This window comes from Gadus macrocephalus, chromosome 16 (assembly GCF_031168955.1).
Source record: "Gadus macrocephalus chromosome 16, ASM3116895v1".
NCBI classification, from domain to species: Eukaryota; Metazoa; Chordata; class Actinopteri; order Gadiformes; family Gadidae; genus Gadus; species Gadus macrocephalus.
The window spans coordinates 29,608,467-29,627,728 of record NC_082397.1 but is presented as its reverse complement, the minus strand read 5'-3'; the positions used below and the strand labels follow the sequence as shown (position 1 = coordinate 29,627,728).

Below are 19,262 nucleotides of genomic sequence, written 5' to 3'. Positions count from 1 at the left end.
GGCCTTGGCCTGGGCTCGAAGGCACTTCGGTGAGCGTCTGCGCGTCGAGACGGTTGACGCACTGCGCGCTCGTCTTCGGGAGGAACTCGACGCTCCGGTCCCGCTGGTTCCCCTGTTCCTGGACCCTGCTCCTGGAGCTGTGCTACCACGCTTCACCCAACCCGCGGCCCCTGACATGGGAGTGGCCCCTGCTGACCAGCGCTCCCCGTCCCCTGCTGACCGGCGCTCCCCGTCCAGGCTGCCGTCTCCCACTTTCTCGCTGGCCTTCTCCTCCTCCCCGTCCTCTCCTCCCGTGTGCCCCCCCATCCCCCCCGCCTCCCCCCCCTCCTCTCCCGTGCCCCCCATCCCCTCTCCTCCGCGTCTGGCCACCCTGGAGACCCCCCGGAGCACCACACCGCTGGCTCGCAGAACCAGGCTCGCTTCCTGTCGCCTCCGCCGACGAGGCGCAGCCACGCCCACCCCCGGGCCGTCCTCGCCTCCCTCCGTTCCCAGGGTAACCCGAGCCTACGCGGAGAAGGATGACGCGGCCACTGACGCACGGAACCCGACCGGCCCCGCCTCCCCGACTCCAAACCCGACTGCGACCCTCGCTCGACCCACAAGACACCCCAGCACGGGTAAGAAATGCCGAGAGTGGCGCTTGCAATCGAGGGAACCGCTTTTAATCATAGGGGACTCGAACGTCCTGCGTTTCGCCGAATATAGTGTACCTGGTCTCCAGATTGACGGCTACCCGGGCGCGTGCTTCTGGCACGCCTCCGGGGTCCTGGCCAAGACCACTATCAACACTCAGGTTCGCAAGCTGGTCTTGGCCTTCGGCATCAACGAGAGAGGCAACAAAATAGAACAGGCTTGCTTCCGTAGCATCCAGACCGCTGTCAAGTGGGCGCGCATCGCGTTCCCTTGCGCAGCGCTCTTAATTCCTGAAATCAACTACTCGCGCATGCTCCCGTTCAGGGAACAAGAGCTTCTCTCTAAGCTCAACGCCTTTATCGCCACCCGATATGAGTCGATCCCCGCGCTGCCCAGCAAGTCATTCGTAACCGATCGGGACAACATCCACTGGTCTAGGGACACGGCGGCGCTCCTTTTTAACCAATGGGTTCGTTATTTAAACTAAGTGCTCCCGCGTCCCGAGAAACGCCTCGAGGGAGCCGCTCGGTTATCAATTTATCTCCGTCCTTTCAACTCACCGCGGCGCAATTCTCCATCCTGGACAAAGGTCTCACATTCATCCCCTCGACCGACATAGACCCGTGTGAGTTGTATCAACAGGTGCGCTCGGACTTGCAACAATACCACCGCAGGGTGAAACTAGCCGTCCATTTCCGTGACCACCCCCCGTCGGAGAAATTACCTTTCACCAACAAATCCTCCTGGGTCCCACCCGAGGATGACATTCCGCCAGAGGTCACACATCTGGTCAACGCTGACCTTCTGTACTACCGTGATGCGTTCAGGATCGACCGGGCCCCAGCCAACCTCCTTCCTGAGGAGTCGGAGGCTCTCCGCGAACTGATCGGTAACGTTGACATTGTGATCAAGCCCGCCGACAAGGGCAGCGCTGTTGTCATCATGGACAGGTCTCAGTATATATGGGAGGGCCACAGACAGCTGCATGACACGCGCTACTACTCCAAACTAGAGGCTCCCATATATACTGAGACCGTTCCGATGATCGTCGACTTGATCCACTCCCTGTGGAGGAAAAAATATATCACGCGTGCGCAGCGGGATTACCTCCTGGGGGATGCCCAACCCAGGCCCAGGCTCTTCTATATGTTACCCAAGATTCATAAGGAGCCTGTGGCCTGGAGCGAACCCTTTAAGATCCCACCTGGTCGTCCCATAGTCTCGGACTGCAGCAGTGAAACCTACCACACGGCCGAATACATAGATTACTACCTCTATCCGTTATCCATCTCCCATGCGAGCTATGTTAAAGATACCTACGACTTCGTTGCCAAGGTCCGCGCTCTTAGAATCCCTGTACACGCTTTCCTCTTCACTATGGACGTGGACAGCTTGTACACTAACATCGATATCGCTGGGGGCATGCGAGCAGTGCGTAATGCGTTCAATGCCTGTCCTGACGTCACGCGCCCTGACGACGAACTTCTTCGTTTACTGGAGATTAATCTCACTAGCAACGATTTCCTCTTTAACGAGGAGTTCTTCCTCCAAGTCAAGGGCACGGCTATGGGGAAGAAGTTCGCTCCCTTGTATGCCAACCTTTTCATGGCACAGTGGGAGACTTCGGCGCTCGCCGCCTGTCCTCTACGTCCCCTTTCCAACATGCGCTATTTGGATGATATTTGGGGTATCTGGCAACACTCGGAAGCGGAATTCGCTTGTTTTCTAAATATCCTAAACACGCACGATCCGTCCATCACGCTCAAATCTTGCAAGCACTTTTCCTCGGTAGACTTCCTGGACACTACAACGTTTAAAGGACCTGACTTCGCAACGTCCCTCACGTTGGAAGTCAAAGTCTTTTTTAAATCCACAGACACACACGCGCTCTTGCATGCGAGCAGCTTTCACCCGAAACACACATTTGCGGGACTACTAAAATCACAACTCCTACGGTTTCAACGGATCTGTTCCAGAACCTCTGGTTCTGTTTGAGGCTCTTGCCCTCAGGGGTTATTCGCGTTCGGCCCGCCGTCTTTCGCTTAAGGTTTTCAAATTAGTGCGTCCGCCTGTTGAGGCCCGTATACCTTTTGTGACGACATATTCCACCTCCTCCGCTCGCCTGACCCGACTGGTCAGGGCGAACTTTCAACACCTCCTGGACTCTACCACTTACCTTCCTGACTACGGCATTATCACGGCCTACAGGAGGAACAAGAATATTAGAGATCTGCTAGTCAGGGCCAAACTACGCCCACTGTCGGAGCCCAGAGTCAACAGACTCTCTTATTTTTATAACTTTATCCCGTGGGCCCGAAACCGGAACAATGGGAACGTTTTCCCCACTGATCGCCATGCTGATCTTAACAGGAGAAATTGTGTGTACCTTATCCGCTGCCTTACCTGTGATCTCCAATATGTGGGAGAAACGGGGAATACAGTTCGTGTCCGCTTCTACCAGCACAGATACAACATCACACACAAAAGAGACGCTCACCTACCTGTGGTTGCGCATTTTGTTGAACACGGATGGCAGGCCCTTTCCGCGTCTGTGCTCGAAGCAAACCCTTTTTGGTCCACCGCCCAACGGCGCAGGGCTGAAAGGATATGGATTGTCAGGCTGGGGACATGGCAACCCCTTGGCTTGAACGTTGGGTTGGGCCGGGGACCCCCGAGGTTTCGCCTGATGATGGCCCGTGCCAGCGACGCCACCGCCTTTGGCGGTGTCGTCGTTAATTGTTGATTGTCCTAACCCTAACCCTCCCTCATCTGGCCCTAACCCCAACCCCACCCTCTCTGGCCCTAAACACAACCTCTCCCACCCCCCACCCTAACCTTAACCCCCTCCCTCACCAGACCCTAACCCCAACCCCACCCTCTCTGGCCCTAAACATAACCTCTCCCACCCCCAACCCTAACCCCAACCCTAACCCCAACCCTAACCCCACCCCCTGACCCTAAACCTATCCTCTCCCACCCCTGAACCTAACCCCAACCTTTCCCTTCCCTACCCCACAAATCCACCAAAAGCGTTTTTAAAAGGCGGAGCGCTCCTTGAACTGGTTTCAGCCGCTCAAAAAAAGATGCACGAAGCGTTTTTCATTTACGTCATGAAATACGCGTCATCGCTTGTATCCATAGATACACAGCTTCTATCTGTTGGCTCCATCATATGGCATCTGACACCTGAACGTCCTGGTTACTCCTACAATTTGCAAAATGAATCCAAGAGTAATAGCGCTTCTTGCCGTGGCAGCGGAGGTTGCGGACGATCCCCCTGCGCCTGTCGTGGTTGCCCGGAGGAGAGTGTGGGTCCACAGTATTAATTGTGGCAGGGGGCAGTACGGGGAATACCACCGGCTGTGCCAAGAGCTCCGCCTGGACGAGGATCGCTTCAAGGTCTATTTCAGACTCAACCGGCAGCAGTTTGAAGGAGTTTTAACATTTATTGGGCCGACCATCGCCAAGATGAACACCAATTATAGGGAGAGCATCAGTCCCGCCCAACGGCTTTGCATTTGTCTGAGGTGAGTAGTATAAACTGAAATGTGTCTTTGTAAATGAACACAACAGTTGGTATTCAACGTTAGGTCTATAGGAGTTAACAGGAGTTAACGGTTTGGCTTCTTATTAATTCAATAAATTAAATGTAGGCTATTTTCATATTTAATTAATAAGAAGGCAAACCTTTATTAGCAGCTGTGCAGTTCTTTTTTGTTTTCTAATTAACTGAAGATAATGTAGGCTATCTTTGTTTATGTTGCAGGTACCTGTCACAACTGGAGACTCGTACAGGTCCATAGCCTTCAGCTACAGGGTGGGGTTCTGCACTGTGGCGAGGATTGTGAGGAGTGTGTGTGAGGCCATATGGCAGTGTATGGTCTCCACATACTTGCCTGTGCCAGGGGCAGAGGACTGGATGAAGATAGCGGGGGACTACGAGAAGCTGGCGGACTTCCCCAACTGCCTCGGCGCCATAGACGGCAAACATGTGGTTATCCAGGCCCCACCGTCTACTGGCAGCCAGTACTTTAATTATAAGGGGGCATTCTCCATCGTCCTTCTGGCGGTGGTGGATGCCCGCTATCGCTTTAGGGTCGTGGATGTCGGGGCCTATGGCAGGAGCAGTGATGGAGGCACGCTCTCTTCTTCGGCCTTTGGCACTGCTCTGCGGCTGGGGAACCTGGACCTTCCACTTGATCGACCCCTACCTGGAGCAGACCATCTGGGACTCCAGCCGCATGTTTTCATTGGGGATGAAGCTTTTCCTCTGCGGAGGAACCTCCTGCGGCCCTACCCTGGCCAAAACCTGGGGGGAGAGCGGAGGAGCTTCAATTTTCGGCTGTCCCATGCCCGGAGAATTGTGGAGTGCGCCTTTGGCATCCTCGCCAACCAGTGGAGGCCCTACAGGAGGGTTCTCGGCGTGTCTCCAGAGGTTGCAGAGAGCGCCGTGAAAGCCACCTGTATCCTCCACAACTATATGCGATGGGATGGTGAGGGAGAGGATGGCCCCCGCACTCCAACTGTGCCATCACAGGGTGCAGTGCAGAGCATCCCCAGGGTCGGCAGCAACAACGGCAGCAACAACGCGGTCGCAGTGAGGGAGACCTTCAACCGCTATTTTTCATCTATGCCTGGTCGAGTGACTTGGCAGGATGGAATTTAGTTGATCATTTTTGTATATATTTAAATCAAAAAAGGCGAAAAACCAAAACTAATAATAAAATTTCTTAAATCAATCTAACATTCATGTTGTATGCTGGATTACTTCTGAAGACAAAAACACACCTTTAACACCTTCATCATCATCAGAGCATTCATTATGTATCTACTACCTAATGCAATGAAAACAAAACAACATTGTCTTAGCATTAAAATGCTTAATTAACTGATTCATTAGAAAATGATTCCAAGATATTATGTACACATTTGAAACATTTATTATAGCTTGTACTAAATCTAAATAGAAAATGATTCCAAGATATTATGTACACATTTGAAACATTTCTTATAGCTTGTACTAAATCTAAATAGAAAATGATTCCAAGATATTATGTACACATTTAAATATTTCTTATAGCTTATACTAAATCTAAATCGAAAATGATTCCAAGATATTATGTACACATTTAAAAAAAATCTTAAAGCTTAAACTAAATCTAAATAGAAACTGATTACAAATTTTATTTACACATTTAAAAAAATCTTAAAGCTTAAACTAAATCTAAATAGAAAATTATTACAAATTTTATTTACACATTTAAAAAAATCTTAAATCTTAAAACTAAATCTAAATAGAAAATGATTACAAATTAATTACTCTCCAAACTCCACATCGTAAAGGACCTGCTGCATCCTCATGCGCGCCTGGGCCCTTTTTTGGTTTGACAGCCTCCTCAATGATGGGACGAGGCTGAGAGCATAAAATGCTCATCCTCGTCCAGAGCCAGTGTATTCTCCTTTTCTTTTTGGAGGGAGGACAGGATAGATTGCTGGAACACAGACAGCGGCTGCTCCAGCTGTCTCCTGCGTGGTGGTGGAGGTACAGGACGCCGCGGTGTGACCAGAGCCACCGTAGAGGTAGTGGGAGGAGATGGAGGAGAGGTGTCCACACCGGACTCTGATAGGCTGGGAGAGGGAGGAGATATCTCCTCTTCACTTTGAGCCACCACCTGTGAAAGAAAGCATACATTTGTTTGTTTAAAATGTGCAAATTAAAATGGTGAATTCTTATAAATATCTCTGCATCTGGCTTCACCTAACAAAAACCTTAAGAACACTAGTATGTTAGGGTATGTTTTTAGCATATGTTTTAGGCTACTAGCTTTTGTTATAGGCCTACCTCTCGTTGGGGAGACATACTGGGCGCTAGCAGGGCCAAGATCTCCGGTGCTATTTCCTGGCTATAATCTCCCTGCTCCATATTGCTCGACGTCACCCTCTCCTTCACATGGCGCTCCAGGAAGCCCATGATGGCCATATACTTCCACCTCTTGAAAGAGGTGGCACCGGCCCCACTTTTCTTTCTGTTCCTCTCTGCCTTCCTCTCCCTCAAATATTTATCACGCAAGTATTTCCATTTCTTGCGGGACACTTCAGCTGTTGATACAAGATTATGTCTCTACAATTAGCAATTCACACAACCTACAAGGTTAATATCAAGCCTACCTATCAGTAACGTTAATACTAACTGCCAAGTTAACGTTAATACTAACTGCCAAGTAAATGTTAATACTAACTGCCAAGTACGGGTGGCAGTTTGTACCTAACGGCTAATAGTTAAATGCGATAATATCATTAATAAACATGATACAAATATAAATAATCAATTAATAATTCTCACCTGTAACGCCCAGCATAGCTGAAATGTCTCGCCAGGCCTGGTTGCGTTTTGTTTGGTCGTGATACGCCTTTAACGTGAGGTCGTACAGGACCGGACACTCACTCACAGCTGTTATCAAGCTTTCGTCCGACATGTTTCAGTTTGTTTCAGTTTGAGTTCCGTTGATACTTTTAGCCTTGCCTCCTCCTCGATTTTGATTGGTCGTTCAAAAAAAGCGCCGATGACGTGGAGCGCTTTTCTTCAAAAGTTCAACTTTTTTCAACGGGGGCGCGCGTCTAAAAGCGCAAGGCGCATGGAGCGTTTAAACGCTCCGGGCAGCTTTTTAAAAGGCGCGCTGCTTGCGCGTCCTGCCATAGAGAATGCATTGCAGACCGGCGCTCCGTCTTTTAAAAACGCTTTTGGTGGACACGGGCCCTTACACGACTTCCAACCCAGCCCCCGGCCCCCCACAAAGGATCCCCCTTTATTATTTTTCTTACCATGTGTGTGTTTTTTATTCTGCCCCCATGCCCCAGCCCCAGGCCCCCTTCGTCCCCCTACTCTTTTTTGTTTTTCATATATGTAAGCCATTTACAAACAATATTGCTTTTTAATTTGGTTTCCAATTGCACCCTTGTTATTTATTCAATTGATGTCCTGTGCCCCCCCTTCCCTGCCATTCTCTCATTTATTCCCCATCCCCTACTCACCTGAAAAGTGCTTTAATGTACCCTCCAAACCCAGATAGTGGGTTGATTTAACCCACCGTTATATAAAGAACGTTTGATCTGGGTCTATTTGGCGACACCTAATGACCGCGGAGGGCTAGGACACTCTGGGGCCATTTTGGTCCGAACTCTTTTTTAGTTTTCGGCTCAGATGGCAACCCTTTGTGTTTTGTTCTCCGTTGGTTTGTTTCGTGTTCTGCCTTTACTAATTATCGTCACGCATTTGAATTTCTGTCACCCTTAATACCGCCCTTATTTAATGAACGGATTACGTTTCTGCCCACGGGGGCTGCCATCTTGGATCCCCCACCAAGGTTCTCTAGCTCCATCTCCTGGTTGCTTGATGGAACGTATGATTTTGGTCTATTTCGCCACTGACCGCGGGGAACGAAGACGCTCTGCGGCCATTTTGGTCCGAACTCTTTTTAAGTTTTCGGTTCAATTTGTATACCCTTTGTGTTTTGTTCTCCTTCGATTCGTTTCGTGTTCTACCTTATCGTCACACATTGGCATTTTTGTGACCCCTAATACCGCTCTTATTTAATGTTATGTTTACGTTTCTACTCACGGAGGCCGCCATCTTGGATCTCCAACCTGAATATAATTTGGAGTCACTTAGTGTAACAGGGTGTGTTATATCCTTTAAATTATAATTACACAATTGCCTTTGTTTTTCTGTATTACCTGAAGTTTAGCTTTCCATGCCGCCTTAACCCTTATAAGGTGTTCGGGTCTGTGGGACCCGTTTTCAGTTTTTAGCTTTATAAAAGTGATACAAATAATTATTATTTTGAACTAAGATTCATTGGCTTTGGCTCATTTTCTGTGAGGAACATGAATCAGAAAACATTTTCAATGACCCCCCCCTGTATACCCCCCCATCACATTTATATTACACACAGGGTGTTCGGGTCCAGTGGACCCGGAGCTAGTTTAAGTGTGGAAATCATAGGTTCTGTGCACCCTCATTTTCCCTTCTTCCTCTGTGTGTGTGTGTGTGTGTGTGTGTGTGTGTGTGTGTGTGTGTGTGTGTGTGTGTGTGTGTGTGTGTGAGAAAGAGAGAGGGGGAAAGAGTAAAGCAGGTGAATGGGCCCATGGTGTGAGCACCCACAGTGTGCACCCACTGTTCCCGCACAAGGTTGCAAAATTGGAGCACCCAACACTATCAAGCTTGGGGACCTGACACTATAAAAAAGCTCTGTCAGCGTGGTTCCATACCACAACTGATCAAGATGGCAAAGCAATTCTCTGTTCAGACTGCCTTACAGCTGATATTTGAAGAGACAGAGGGTTTTGATGGTGATGCAGAGGAAATAGTTTCGGAAAGTGAGGATAACATTTCAGAGTTTGAAGAGGAGGATGAGCATCAGCCAGCTCCGAAACGTAAAAGAGCCTCAGGACTAGCCCTTCAGCAGCCAGGACAAGCCTGCGAGCAGCAAGCCCCAGGACCATCCCGTGTGCAGGCAGGACCAGCCCGCAAGCAGCCAGCCCCAGGACCATCCCGTGGGCAGCCAGGACCAGCCCGCGAGCAGCCAACCCCAGGACCAACCCGCGAGCAGCCAACCCCAGGACCAACCCGCAAGCAGCCAGCCCCAGGAACAACCCGCAAGCAGCCAGCCCCAGGACCATCCCGTGAGCAGCCAGGACCAGCCCGCGAGCAGCCAACCCCAGGACCAACCCGCGAGCAGCCAACCCCAGGACCAACCCGCAAGCAGCCAGCCCCAGGAACAACCCGCGAGCAGCCAGGCCCAGGAACAACCCGCAAGCAGCCAGCCCCAGGAACAACCCGCAAGCAGCGGACCAGCCCGTCAGCCAAAAAGAAACGCTGTGAAGTGTGTGGACCCATGATGGACAGAAAAACACAATATACATGCAACCAGTGCAAAAAATACATATGCAATACACACAGTGAGACTGCCCCTCATGTGTGGTATAGTCTGATATACGTATAATGGCCGTGTTCAAAGGCTTTAATGTGTTGTTCAGACAGATGTTATTGAGTATGTTTCAATTTCTAATGATGTTGATTATTTCCCATGAGTTATGCCTGTTTTATGAGGCATTTCCTTATTTTGTTGCATTTTAATGCAAAAAGAAACAAAAACGAGTGGCACCTCTATTCATAAATGTGATTTAACAAAGGTAAAGTGAACAAATTTAACATATGTGTTGTTTATATTACTTGCAATTGGGATGAAGTAACCATCTGGTGAGTATTTAAAAAAAAAAGCTTGAGTATGTTGAATTAAAAGGCAATGGGTCCACCAGACCCAGCAGCACCTCCTGTGTAACAAAAACACGAACACCCTATGAGGGTTAAGCTCTATTTTATTTATTTTTTTGATTTGGCTCCACCTCCTTCTATACTCCCGCCCACATTCCAGAGAACCCGATAAGTTTCCCGCGCCCCCTGCCCTCTTCCCTTTGTTGCGATACCCTTGGGAAGAGGTGTGTACATTTATATTGTAATCAAATCTTTGACCATCTTATAATTTATCATTATTTATATTAGTTATTTTGATTATATATTGTTTAATTGGAAGTCTGGGGTTTATAATCTATCCATAGTTATTAGATAGATTTCTGTGTTATGGGTAACTTTGTGTTTTGTTGCGATGTACTAGCATATAACTGACCCTCGTGTAGCCATGCTAGTTCCCCTTCCCCCCCTGTGTGTTTCGTAGAGTTGGAGTAAGGGCACAAGGGCTAAGGAAGCTATTTGTATATGTGTGTATTCAGGTATGTCTTTTATTCCTTTTATTTCAATCATTTCTGTTGTAATATTGTATGTAGTTGCCCTTTGTTGCGATACCCTTGGGAAGAGAGTTGGAGTAAGGGCACAAGGGCTAAGGAAGCTATTTGTATATGTGTGTATTCAGATTCAGATCGAATAAATGGACGTCGGAGTGCCCGAGTCCAGACACATCGTGGGTCACGTCATTCATAATTAGAAAGAAACACAACGCTGAACGAACCGGTCACATTAGCACCCCCTGTTGGTGACCCAAATTAATTATATCACCACGGTTCTCCAGCTCCATCTCCTGGATGTTTGATGGTAGTGTAACATATAAAAATAACATTGTATATACTTTTAGTTACAGTGCGGTTTAATTCGACCTTACGATCGGCCCCCCCTCCCTTTACCATATTATTTATTTACCAACCCTGCTCATCTTCCACCCCCCACTCACCTGCTGCTTCCTCTTCTCTCTTGTACATATGTAATCTAAAAATGTATACCATGTGTAAATAAGGATGCTTCTGATGTTTGAACCGTATTTACGGTCACATTATTACTAAATATATTATTCGGGGCACGTTCCGAATTTTTTTATGCTTTCATTCTTTTCTGTTATTTGTTTTTTGTCCCCCACTGCAATCATTTAATGCAACAGTGTCATTTTATTATGTGTTTATTTTTGATTCTGTCGCGAGCTGTCCTCCCAACGCCACCCGGTCTGGGGACAACCAGCAACCACTGCTGGCGACTCCGGAAGGTGCAGGCACCGTGGTCCCCCTCACTCCACCTGCTGGTGACTGGGAGACACAACCAAATTAAGATACATTGTTGCATTAGGCACAATTACATTTGAAAATCCGACCTCTCTATTGGCCCAATTCAAATCTTAAAAATTGTTTATCCTCCTGACCCCCCATTGGCTCTCCACCTGACCTCCCGATTGGCTCTCCACCCCAAATTTCAAATTTGTTGTGATGCACTGGCCCCCCATTGGACACCTCTGCCCCAGACGTCAAATTTCCCCTCCCTCTGTTGTATATGTCTATAAAAGTATTTGTTTCTGTGCTGTCTTATTCGTGCTTAGTTACCTCGGCTTGATAGGATTCTCGATCATACGGTCTGTTTCTATTGCTACTTAAAATGTACCTGATGAAGTCATTAAATTGACGAAACGTTGTACTAGCCTGCAGCAGCCAAATTTCCTGAAATAAAAACGGATATTGGCTGGATCACACTTGTCTTATTTAAAACCTACAGTTTAGCTTAGTTCCATTCCGCTATCGTTCGAGCTCCTACACTGCTAGAGGAGAACAATGCATCCCGACTACCACCCAGCCGACGGTGAGTGGACCCTGGTCCAACGGGGCCGTAGAAGACGGTCTCCTCGGGACCCCACCCACCCCCCTCCGTTGATGAGTCTCTCTGCGTGGGCTGCACCTGTCCCGGAGGATCGCTTCCGTCGATATGATAACGGACAGGAACGCCTCTGGGCCCCGCGCCATTCGTCTCCAGGGCGAGGTGAGCAACACGCCAGGCCCGTCAGGGACTGGTCTCCCTACGGGCCTGCTCGCCACCACTACCGCGGAGCCTGGTCTGAGGCCTACGGACCGGTCTACGCGCCTCCCCGCCGACCGGCCTACTCGCCTCCCCGCCGACCGGCCTACTCGCCTCCCCGCCGACCGGCCTACTCGCCTCCTCGCCGGCCGGCCTACTCGCCTCCTCGCCGGCATGCCTACTCACCTCCTCGCCAGGTGATGCAGAGGCCTCCCCAGCGCCACGCGCCTGAAGGGCGTCGGGCCCCTCGCCGCCCTGCCTGGGCTCCGGGCCCCCCCGCCGGACCCCGGAGAGCACGGCCACAGGTGAGGCCTCCACCCCCGCATCCTGACCCGCGACCCCGAGACCGGCCCCGACCTCCACGACGTCCGGAGCCTCCGGTGGCCAACGCGGCGCGCACTGGGTCTGCGCGTCCGCCTCCGCCCAGTCAGGCGCCGCTCGCGCGCCCCTGCCGCTCAACTCTCCGACTCCCCGGACTTCAGGCGCAAGAACAGGCTGATCCTGGCGGCCTTGAAGGCCTCTCACCACCTCGTCAACAGCGAGGGTCCTGAGCCCCTGCCCGTTGTCGCCAGGCTCGCTGAGACTTTGAGGGTCTCCATACGCCCTGCGGTCCCCAACGTTGCTACCGCGCAGCTCATCGATGGCAACGCACGCAACTGGGAGCACACCACGATGCTGGTGCTCCGCGACCACTACAAGGCTGCCTTAGATGAGAAGGTGGGTGCGCTCCTCCTGTTTGCAGACCCCATCTGGCGCCCCAACTTCGCTGTGGCGTTGGCCTGGGCTCAACGCCATTTCGGAGAACGCCTGCGCCCGGAGACGGTGGAGGCGCTGTGCGCTCGCCTCCGAGACACACTGGACACCCCGGTTCGACTGGTCCAGCTGTTCCCGGACATCGCGCCTGGCGCTGCGCTGCCGCGCTTCAATCCACCTGATGCACCGCCGCTGTCTACCCCCGGCTTCCGGACCCCTGGGCCCGGTCCGGTTGCCCTCAACATGGGGGCGGGACCTGCTGACCGGAGTTCCAGGCTGCCGTCACGTACCTTTTCGCTGGCCTTCTCCGCCTCTGTGCCCCCCCATCCCCCCAGCCTCCCCCCCTTCCTCCTCTTCGTCTCCTGTGCCCCCCACCCCCTCTCCTCCACGACTTGCAGTCCCGGGACCCCCTCGGAGCAACACACCGCTGGCCCGCAGGACCAGGCTCGCGTCCTGCCGCCTCCGCAGACGCACCGCAGCCACGCGCGTTCCGGGACCCTCCTCGCCATCCTCCGCACCTGCGCCTCTGCACGGGGTCCTGACGCCCGCTGCTGTCCCTGTCAAGGTCGTCTCTCCGACTCCCTCTTCCTCTCTTCCTCTACCGCCCTCCGGCTCGACACCCACGCATGGGTTAGCCCGGGCCAACGCTGAGAGGAACGACACGGCTGCTGACGCACGGGGCCCCGCCAGCCCCGCCCTCCCGATCTCCACCCCGACTGTGACTCTCGCCAGACCCACCCGACACCCCAGCACGGGTAAGAAATGCCAGGAATGGCGCTTGCAGTCAAGGGAACCGCTTCTGGTAATAGGGGATTCTAACGTCACGTGCTTCGCCGAATATGGCTTACCTGGTCTTCAGATCGACGGCTACCCTGGCGCGTCCTTCCGTCATGCCTCCGCGGTTCTGGCGAAGACCGCCGTCGACCCCAAGGTCCGCAAACTGGTTCTGGCGTTCGGCATCAACGAGAGGGGTAACAAAACAGAATGGGTGTGTGTGGGTAATCTTCAATCCGCAGTCAAATGGGCGCGCATCGTGTTCCCTTGCGCAGCGATCCTCATCCCGGAGATTAATTACTCTCGCTCGCTCCCGTTCAGGGAACAGGAGCTTCTCTCAAAATTAAATACGTTTATCTCCACCCGCTATGAATCTATCCCCGCTCTGCCCAGGAAGTCCTTTGTGACTGAGAGGGACAACGTCCACTGGTCTCGGGACACGGCAGCGCTCCTCTTCAGCCAATGGGTTAAGTTTTTAAACTGAGCGCTCCCGCGTCCCGAGACACGCCTCGAGGGAGCCGCTCCATTATAAACCTCTCTCCGTCCATCCGACTGACCGCGGCGCAGTTTTCCCTTCTTGACAAAGGACTCACGTTCATCCCTTCGACCGACATAAACCCCTGTGAGCTTTACCAACAGGTCCGCTCGGATTTACAACAATATCACCGTAGGGTTAAACTCGCTGTTTACTTTAGAGATCACCCCCCGTCTGAGAAAATACCCTTTACTTACAAGTCTTCGTGGGTTCCGCCAGATGATGATATCCCGGTTGAGGTGACGCGTCTGATCAGTGATGACCTCCTGTATTACGCTGACTCCTTTAGGATCAACCCGGTCCCCGCTAACCTCCTCCCCGAGGAGTCGGAGGCTCTCCGACAACTGATTGGAAACAAAAACATAGTCATCAAGCCCGCCGATAAAGGCAGCGCTGTTGTCATCATGGATAGGTCTCAGTATATATGGGAGGGCCACAGGCAGCTGCACGATGCGCGCTATTACTCCAAACTTGAGGCTCCCATATATACTGAGACCGTTCCGATGATCTTTGAATTGATTCACTCCCTTTGGAGAAAAAAATACATTACGCACAAACAACGCGATAACCTTCTGGGGGATGCCCAACCCAGGCCCAGGCTCTTCTACATGTTGCCCAAAATACATAAAGAGCCTGTGGCCTGGAGTGAGCCCTTCAAAATCCCCCCGGGATGCCCCATCGTCTCTGACTGCAGCAGCGAGACCTACCACACGGCCGAGTTTCTCGATCATTACCTTTATCCTTTGTCTATCTCCCACGCGAGCTACGTGAAGGATACCTATGATTTCGTTACCAAGGTGCGTGCTCTCCGGATCCCCGCGCACGCCTTCCTCTTTACGATGGACGTTGACAGCTTATACACCAATATTGATATTGCTGGGGGCATGCGCGCCGTGCGCAATGCTTTTAATCTGAACCCTGACGTCACGCGCCCTGATGACGAACTCCTCCGCCTGCTTGAAATTAACCTGACTAGGAATGACTTCCTCTTTGACGACCAGTTCTTCCTTCAGGTTAAGGGCACGGCCATGGGGAAGAAATTCGCCCCCTCCTACGCTAATCTTTTCATGGCCCAATGGGAAACCTCTGCGCTCGCCGTCTGCCCTCTGCAACCTCTCTCCTACATGCGCTATTTAGACGACATCTGGGGCGTATGGCAACACTCGGAATCGGAATTCCAACAGTTTTTAAAAATCCTCAACACGCACGATCCATCAATCACACTTAAATCATGTCAACACCTCTCCTCGTCGATTTCCTTGACACCACCACGTTTAAAGGTCCCGATTTCGCGATGTCCCTCACTCTAGACGTCAAGGTCTACTTCAAACCCACTGACACGCATGCGCTCTTGCATGCGAACAGCTTCCATCCCAAACATACATTCGCTGGGCTCCTCAAGTCGCAACTCTTACGTTTTCAACGCATCTGCTCCAGAACTTCCGACTTCTGGGCGGCTGTCAAAATTCTATTTCAAGCCCTGTCTCTTTGGGGTTACTCGCGCCCGGCCCGCCGTCTCTCCCTTAAGGAGTTTAAATTAGTGCGTCCACCCGTTGACGCGTATCCCCTTAGTAACGACCTACTCCACCTCCTCCTCTCGCCTGACCCGACGGGTCAGAGAAAATTTCCAATGTCTTCTGGACTCCACCACCTCCCTTCCGGGTTATGATATTATTGCGGCCTACCGGAGGAACAAGAGCGTCTGTCGCTCCTAACAACAATAGGAGCGACAGACGCTCCTATTTTTATAATTTCGTTCCGTGGGCCCACAACAAAAATAATGGAGACGTCTTTCCCACTGACCGGCACTCGGACATCAACACCAAAAATTGTGTGTACCTCATCCATTGCCTCGCATGCGATCTCCAATATGTGGGGGAAACGGGGAACACCATTCGTGTCCGCTTCCACCAACACAAACACAACATCAAACACAAAAAGGACGCTCACCTACCTGTGGTTGCGCATTTTGTGGAGCACGGATGGCTGGCCCTTTCCGCATCGGTGCTCGAAGCCAACCCTTTCTGGTCTGCTGCTCAACGGCGCAGAGCTGAGAGGCTTTGGATTGACAGGCTGGGGACCTGGCAACCCCTTGGTTTGAACGTTGGGGTGGGTAGGGGAACACCGGGGGGACGCCTGATGATGGCCCGTGCCAGCGACACCACCGCCTTTGGCGGTGGTGTCGTTAATTGTTGACTGTCCTAACCCTAACCCCTAACCCTACGTTTAAGTGTACTCATGGAAGTATGGATATCGGAACACAGCACAGGTGTGTGTTACCTGTGCAGGGTGTCCAGGTGTGTGTTACCTGTGCAGGGTGTCCAGGTGTGGGCCAGAGGAGGAGAACAGGTGAGAGCCCCCAGCAGGAGCAGCAGCTTGGAGGTCCACATCAAGAGGTCCTGGGGGTTCTAGACCCAGGGCAAAACTACAGCCCACGGTAGCCTATCAGAGCTCCCATCAGGCCCTGCTTCTCTTGGGGATGCCACAGGTCGACCCCTGGCGGTCTGGTCCTGGATAGCCTCAATTTCATATCTTTCTTTTGACATTCACATTGGCTGTTCTCCAGTCAGAAGTCCTGGTTAATGGGCTGTTTGACGGACAAATGGCTGCAGCCACTAATCACACAGCAGACGAGTCAAGGAGCCAACCCAGTAAAAGCAACGCATTGGGCCGGACTTGGTCCAGATGTCTGGAGGAGGTCTAGAGATCTGGTTGAAGGTCCAGTCCTTAAGATCTGGTCCTAGTCGAAAAGATTGGTTATGAGAGTCCTGGTCTTGAAGGTCTGCAGGTCTATCCTGGAGGTTTGAGGGTCCAGTCCTTCTCCTGAAGGTCTAATCCTGGTCGTGAGGGACTGGAATGTGAAGGGCTGGTCCTGGTCTCGAGGGAGTGATGGGAATGATGTCCCTGGATCTGCTGGGTCAATCCCCTCCCTATAGGTTCGGACCCTCCTGGATCAGGTCTCTAACCTGTCACAGCACAACCAATAAAATACACCAGAGCAACCCTCTCTCTCTCTCAGATCCACTAAATGAAGGGATTAGTGTCCTCTCTGGCTGTGTGTCTGTCTCCCTGTCTGACAGACTATATGCTGTGTGTGTCTTTCTCCCCTGTCTGTGTGTATGTATAGTTCTGGCTCCTGTGTGTGTGTGTGACAGTGACAGGCTGCGTATTTAAATAACAACGGCCGACAGCAGAAGGGGCTTGTAGCAGCAGACAGGTAAGGGAGGTAGAGAGACGATTACATAAATTCAGAATGAGAGAGAGAGAGAGAGAGAGAGAGAGAGAGAGAGAGAGAGAGAGAGAGAGAGAGAGAGAGAGAGAGAGAGAGAGAGAGAGAGAGAGAGAGAGAGAGAGAGAGAGAGAGAGAGAGAGAGAGAGAGAGAGAGAGAGAGAGAGAGAGAGAGAGAGAGAGAGAGAGAGAGAGGCGCTACAATGTCAGTTTGAAACTAATTGATCTTAGTCTCTCTCTGTTAGGTGTGCGCCAGAAGAATTCCCCAGTCATGGGCGGAGTCGTCCAACACCCCTCCTCCCGTCAGCTCTCCTCCCCTCCTCCCTATCCTCTCTCTCCACCCCTCCTCTCCCTCCCCCTGCTTCTTTCTCTCCCCCAACTCCTCTCTCTCTTCCCCTCCTCTATTTCCTACCGCTGCTCCACTCTCTCCTTCCCCTGCTCCTCTCTCTCCCCCTGCTCCTCTCTCTCCTCCCCTCATCTCTCTATTCTCTATCCTACGGTCCCTTACCTATCTCAGAGAATAACAAGGCAACACACACCCTCTCTAGAACCAGTAGAAGACTGGTTATACTGGGAAGTTCCTAATGTCTACCAGAATAAGGCAGCTCCCAGTAGAACCAGTAGAAGACTGGTTATATTGGGCAGCAGCTGAGTAGAAGACTGGCTGCATTGGGCCGCTCCCAGTTAGCCCCCTGAGACCAGCCACATATTAGGTTTGTGTGTTCATGAGTATCAGTCTGGCCTCGGCTGAGCAGAAGGCTATCCTCATAAATGGGCGTGGCCTTAGGTTGTTACGCTCTGGCCGAAACCGGAGTAAAGTGAAGCAACCGCACACTCTCCTCTGAGGAAAGCCTTCTGTGGTTTCATGTTCATCTTTTGACATCATCAGTCTAGTGTGGATAAAGCTGTCTCCATTGCCCGTGGCCACTCAACACACTGTACGATGATGGCCCAATGTGGGCAACAATGTGGTTGTACTTGGCAGCTCCCAGCATAACCAGTAGCAGAATGTGGTTGCACTGAGCAGCTCCCAGTGTAATGTTCACCCTGACAGTCTGTGTTTGTTAGGGAAGTTCAGACTACTTTTTATCTGTACGTCTGTGGTCAGGATCAAAAGGAAGTTACTCACAAACTCCACCACAGACTCAAAGGACCCAAATGTCCCCTAAACCTCTCTGCTCCTCTCTCTTTTCTCTCTTCTCTCTGCGCCTCTATCTCTTCTCTCTGTTCTCTCTGCTCCTCTCTCTTCTCTCTCTTCTCTCTGTTGAGTCAACATGAACCATCATGCCCGGATCAAGGCCCCACCACTTCAATGAAAACGCTACTAGACTCCTGCTTAGCTTGATATACCAACCTGCGCTTAATAACCTGCCTCTTAATATACTAGCAACATGCTAGCATTTCTTTCAGCTAATATACTGCTCTCTGCTAAACACAAGCTTATATACTAGCAATATACAAACTCCTATATATCTGCCTCTATATTTAAAATATGCTAAAATAGGTTGTATATATCTTCTTCTAGCAACAAACGAACACAGATGACAAATAGCTGTCATGTGTGTTCCAATATTTAGCATCATACAGTGAACATGTTTGCATGACGAGTGTTGTGTTTGCACCGTGTGATGCTGCCTACTAACTCAGATAAGAGCTCTTAATGGAAGAGATCAAACCATCATAACAACATAAGGGCTTTGAAGGCAACAAGTGTGTGTGTGTGTGTGTGTGTGTGTGTGTGTGTGTGTGTGTGTGTGTGTGTGTGTGTGTGTGTGTGTGTGTTACTACAGCTACAGCCTTGGACTAATGGTGATAGATCTTAAATGATTAATAAGCCAGTTCTGACAAATAACAGGCGTGTGCGTGAGTGTGCATGTGTGTGTGTTCGTGTGTGGTTGGGTTGGGTTGTTTGTGGCTTTTTTTTGGGAAAAATTAATAACTCTAGCCAGGTTATATATTTGCACACATATTCACACAAAACCATGCCACCA

General features: G+C 51.0%; 1 protein-coding gene across 1 annotated transcript; it reads right to left on the bottom strand.

Moving 5' to 3' along the window:
* Positions 1-10,025: 10,025 nt before the first annotated feature.
* Positions 10,026-14,894, bottom strand: LOC132474148 (uncharacterized). Its single transcript, XM_060074696.1, has 3 exons — positions 14,240-14,894; positions 13,582-13,679; positions 10,026-11,223 (listed from the first exon to the last, which is right to left on the bottom strand). The coding sequence occupies exons 1-3, from the start codon at positions 14,771-14,773 to the stop codon at positions 11,205-11,207; spliced, it is 651 nt and encodes a 216-aa protein (XP_059930679.1). The 5' UTR covers positions 14,774-14,894; the 3' UTR covers positions 10,026-11,204.
* Positions 14,895-19,262: the final 4,368 nt, after the last annotated feature.

Bases quoted from the DNA above. Each gene is read 5' to 3' on its own strand.
- LOC132474148 (XM_060074696.1), bottom strand. From the start codon at position 14,773: ATGATCGAGAAACTCGGCCGTGTGGTAGGTCTCGCTGCTGCAGTCAGA. The intron at 13,680-14,239 runs GTAAGTAAAGGG...GCCGAACGCCAG, and splicing joins GGCGGAACCCACGAAGACTT to AACCAGTTTGCGGACCTTGG.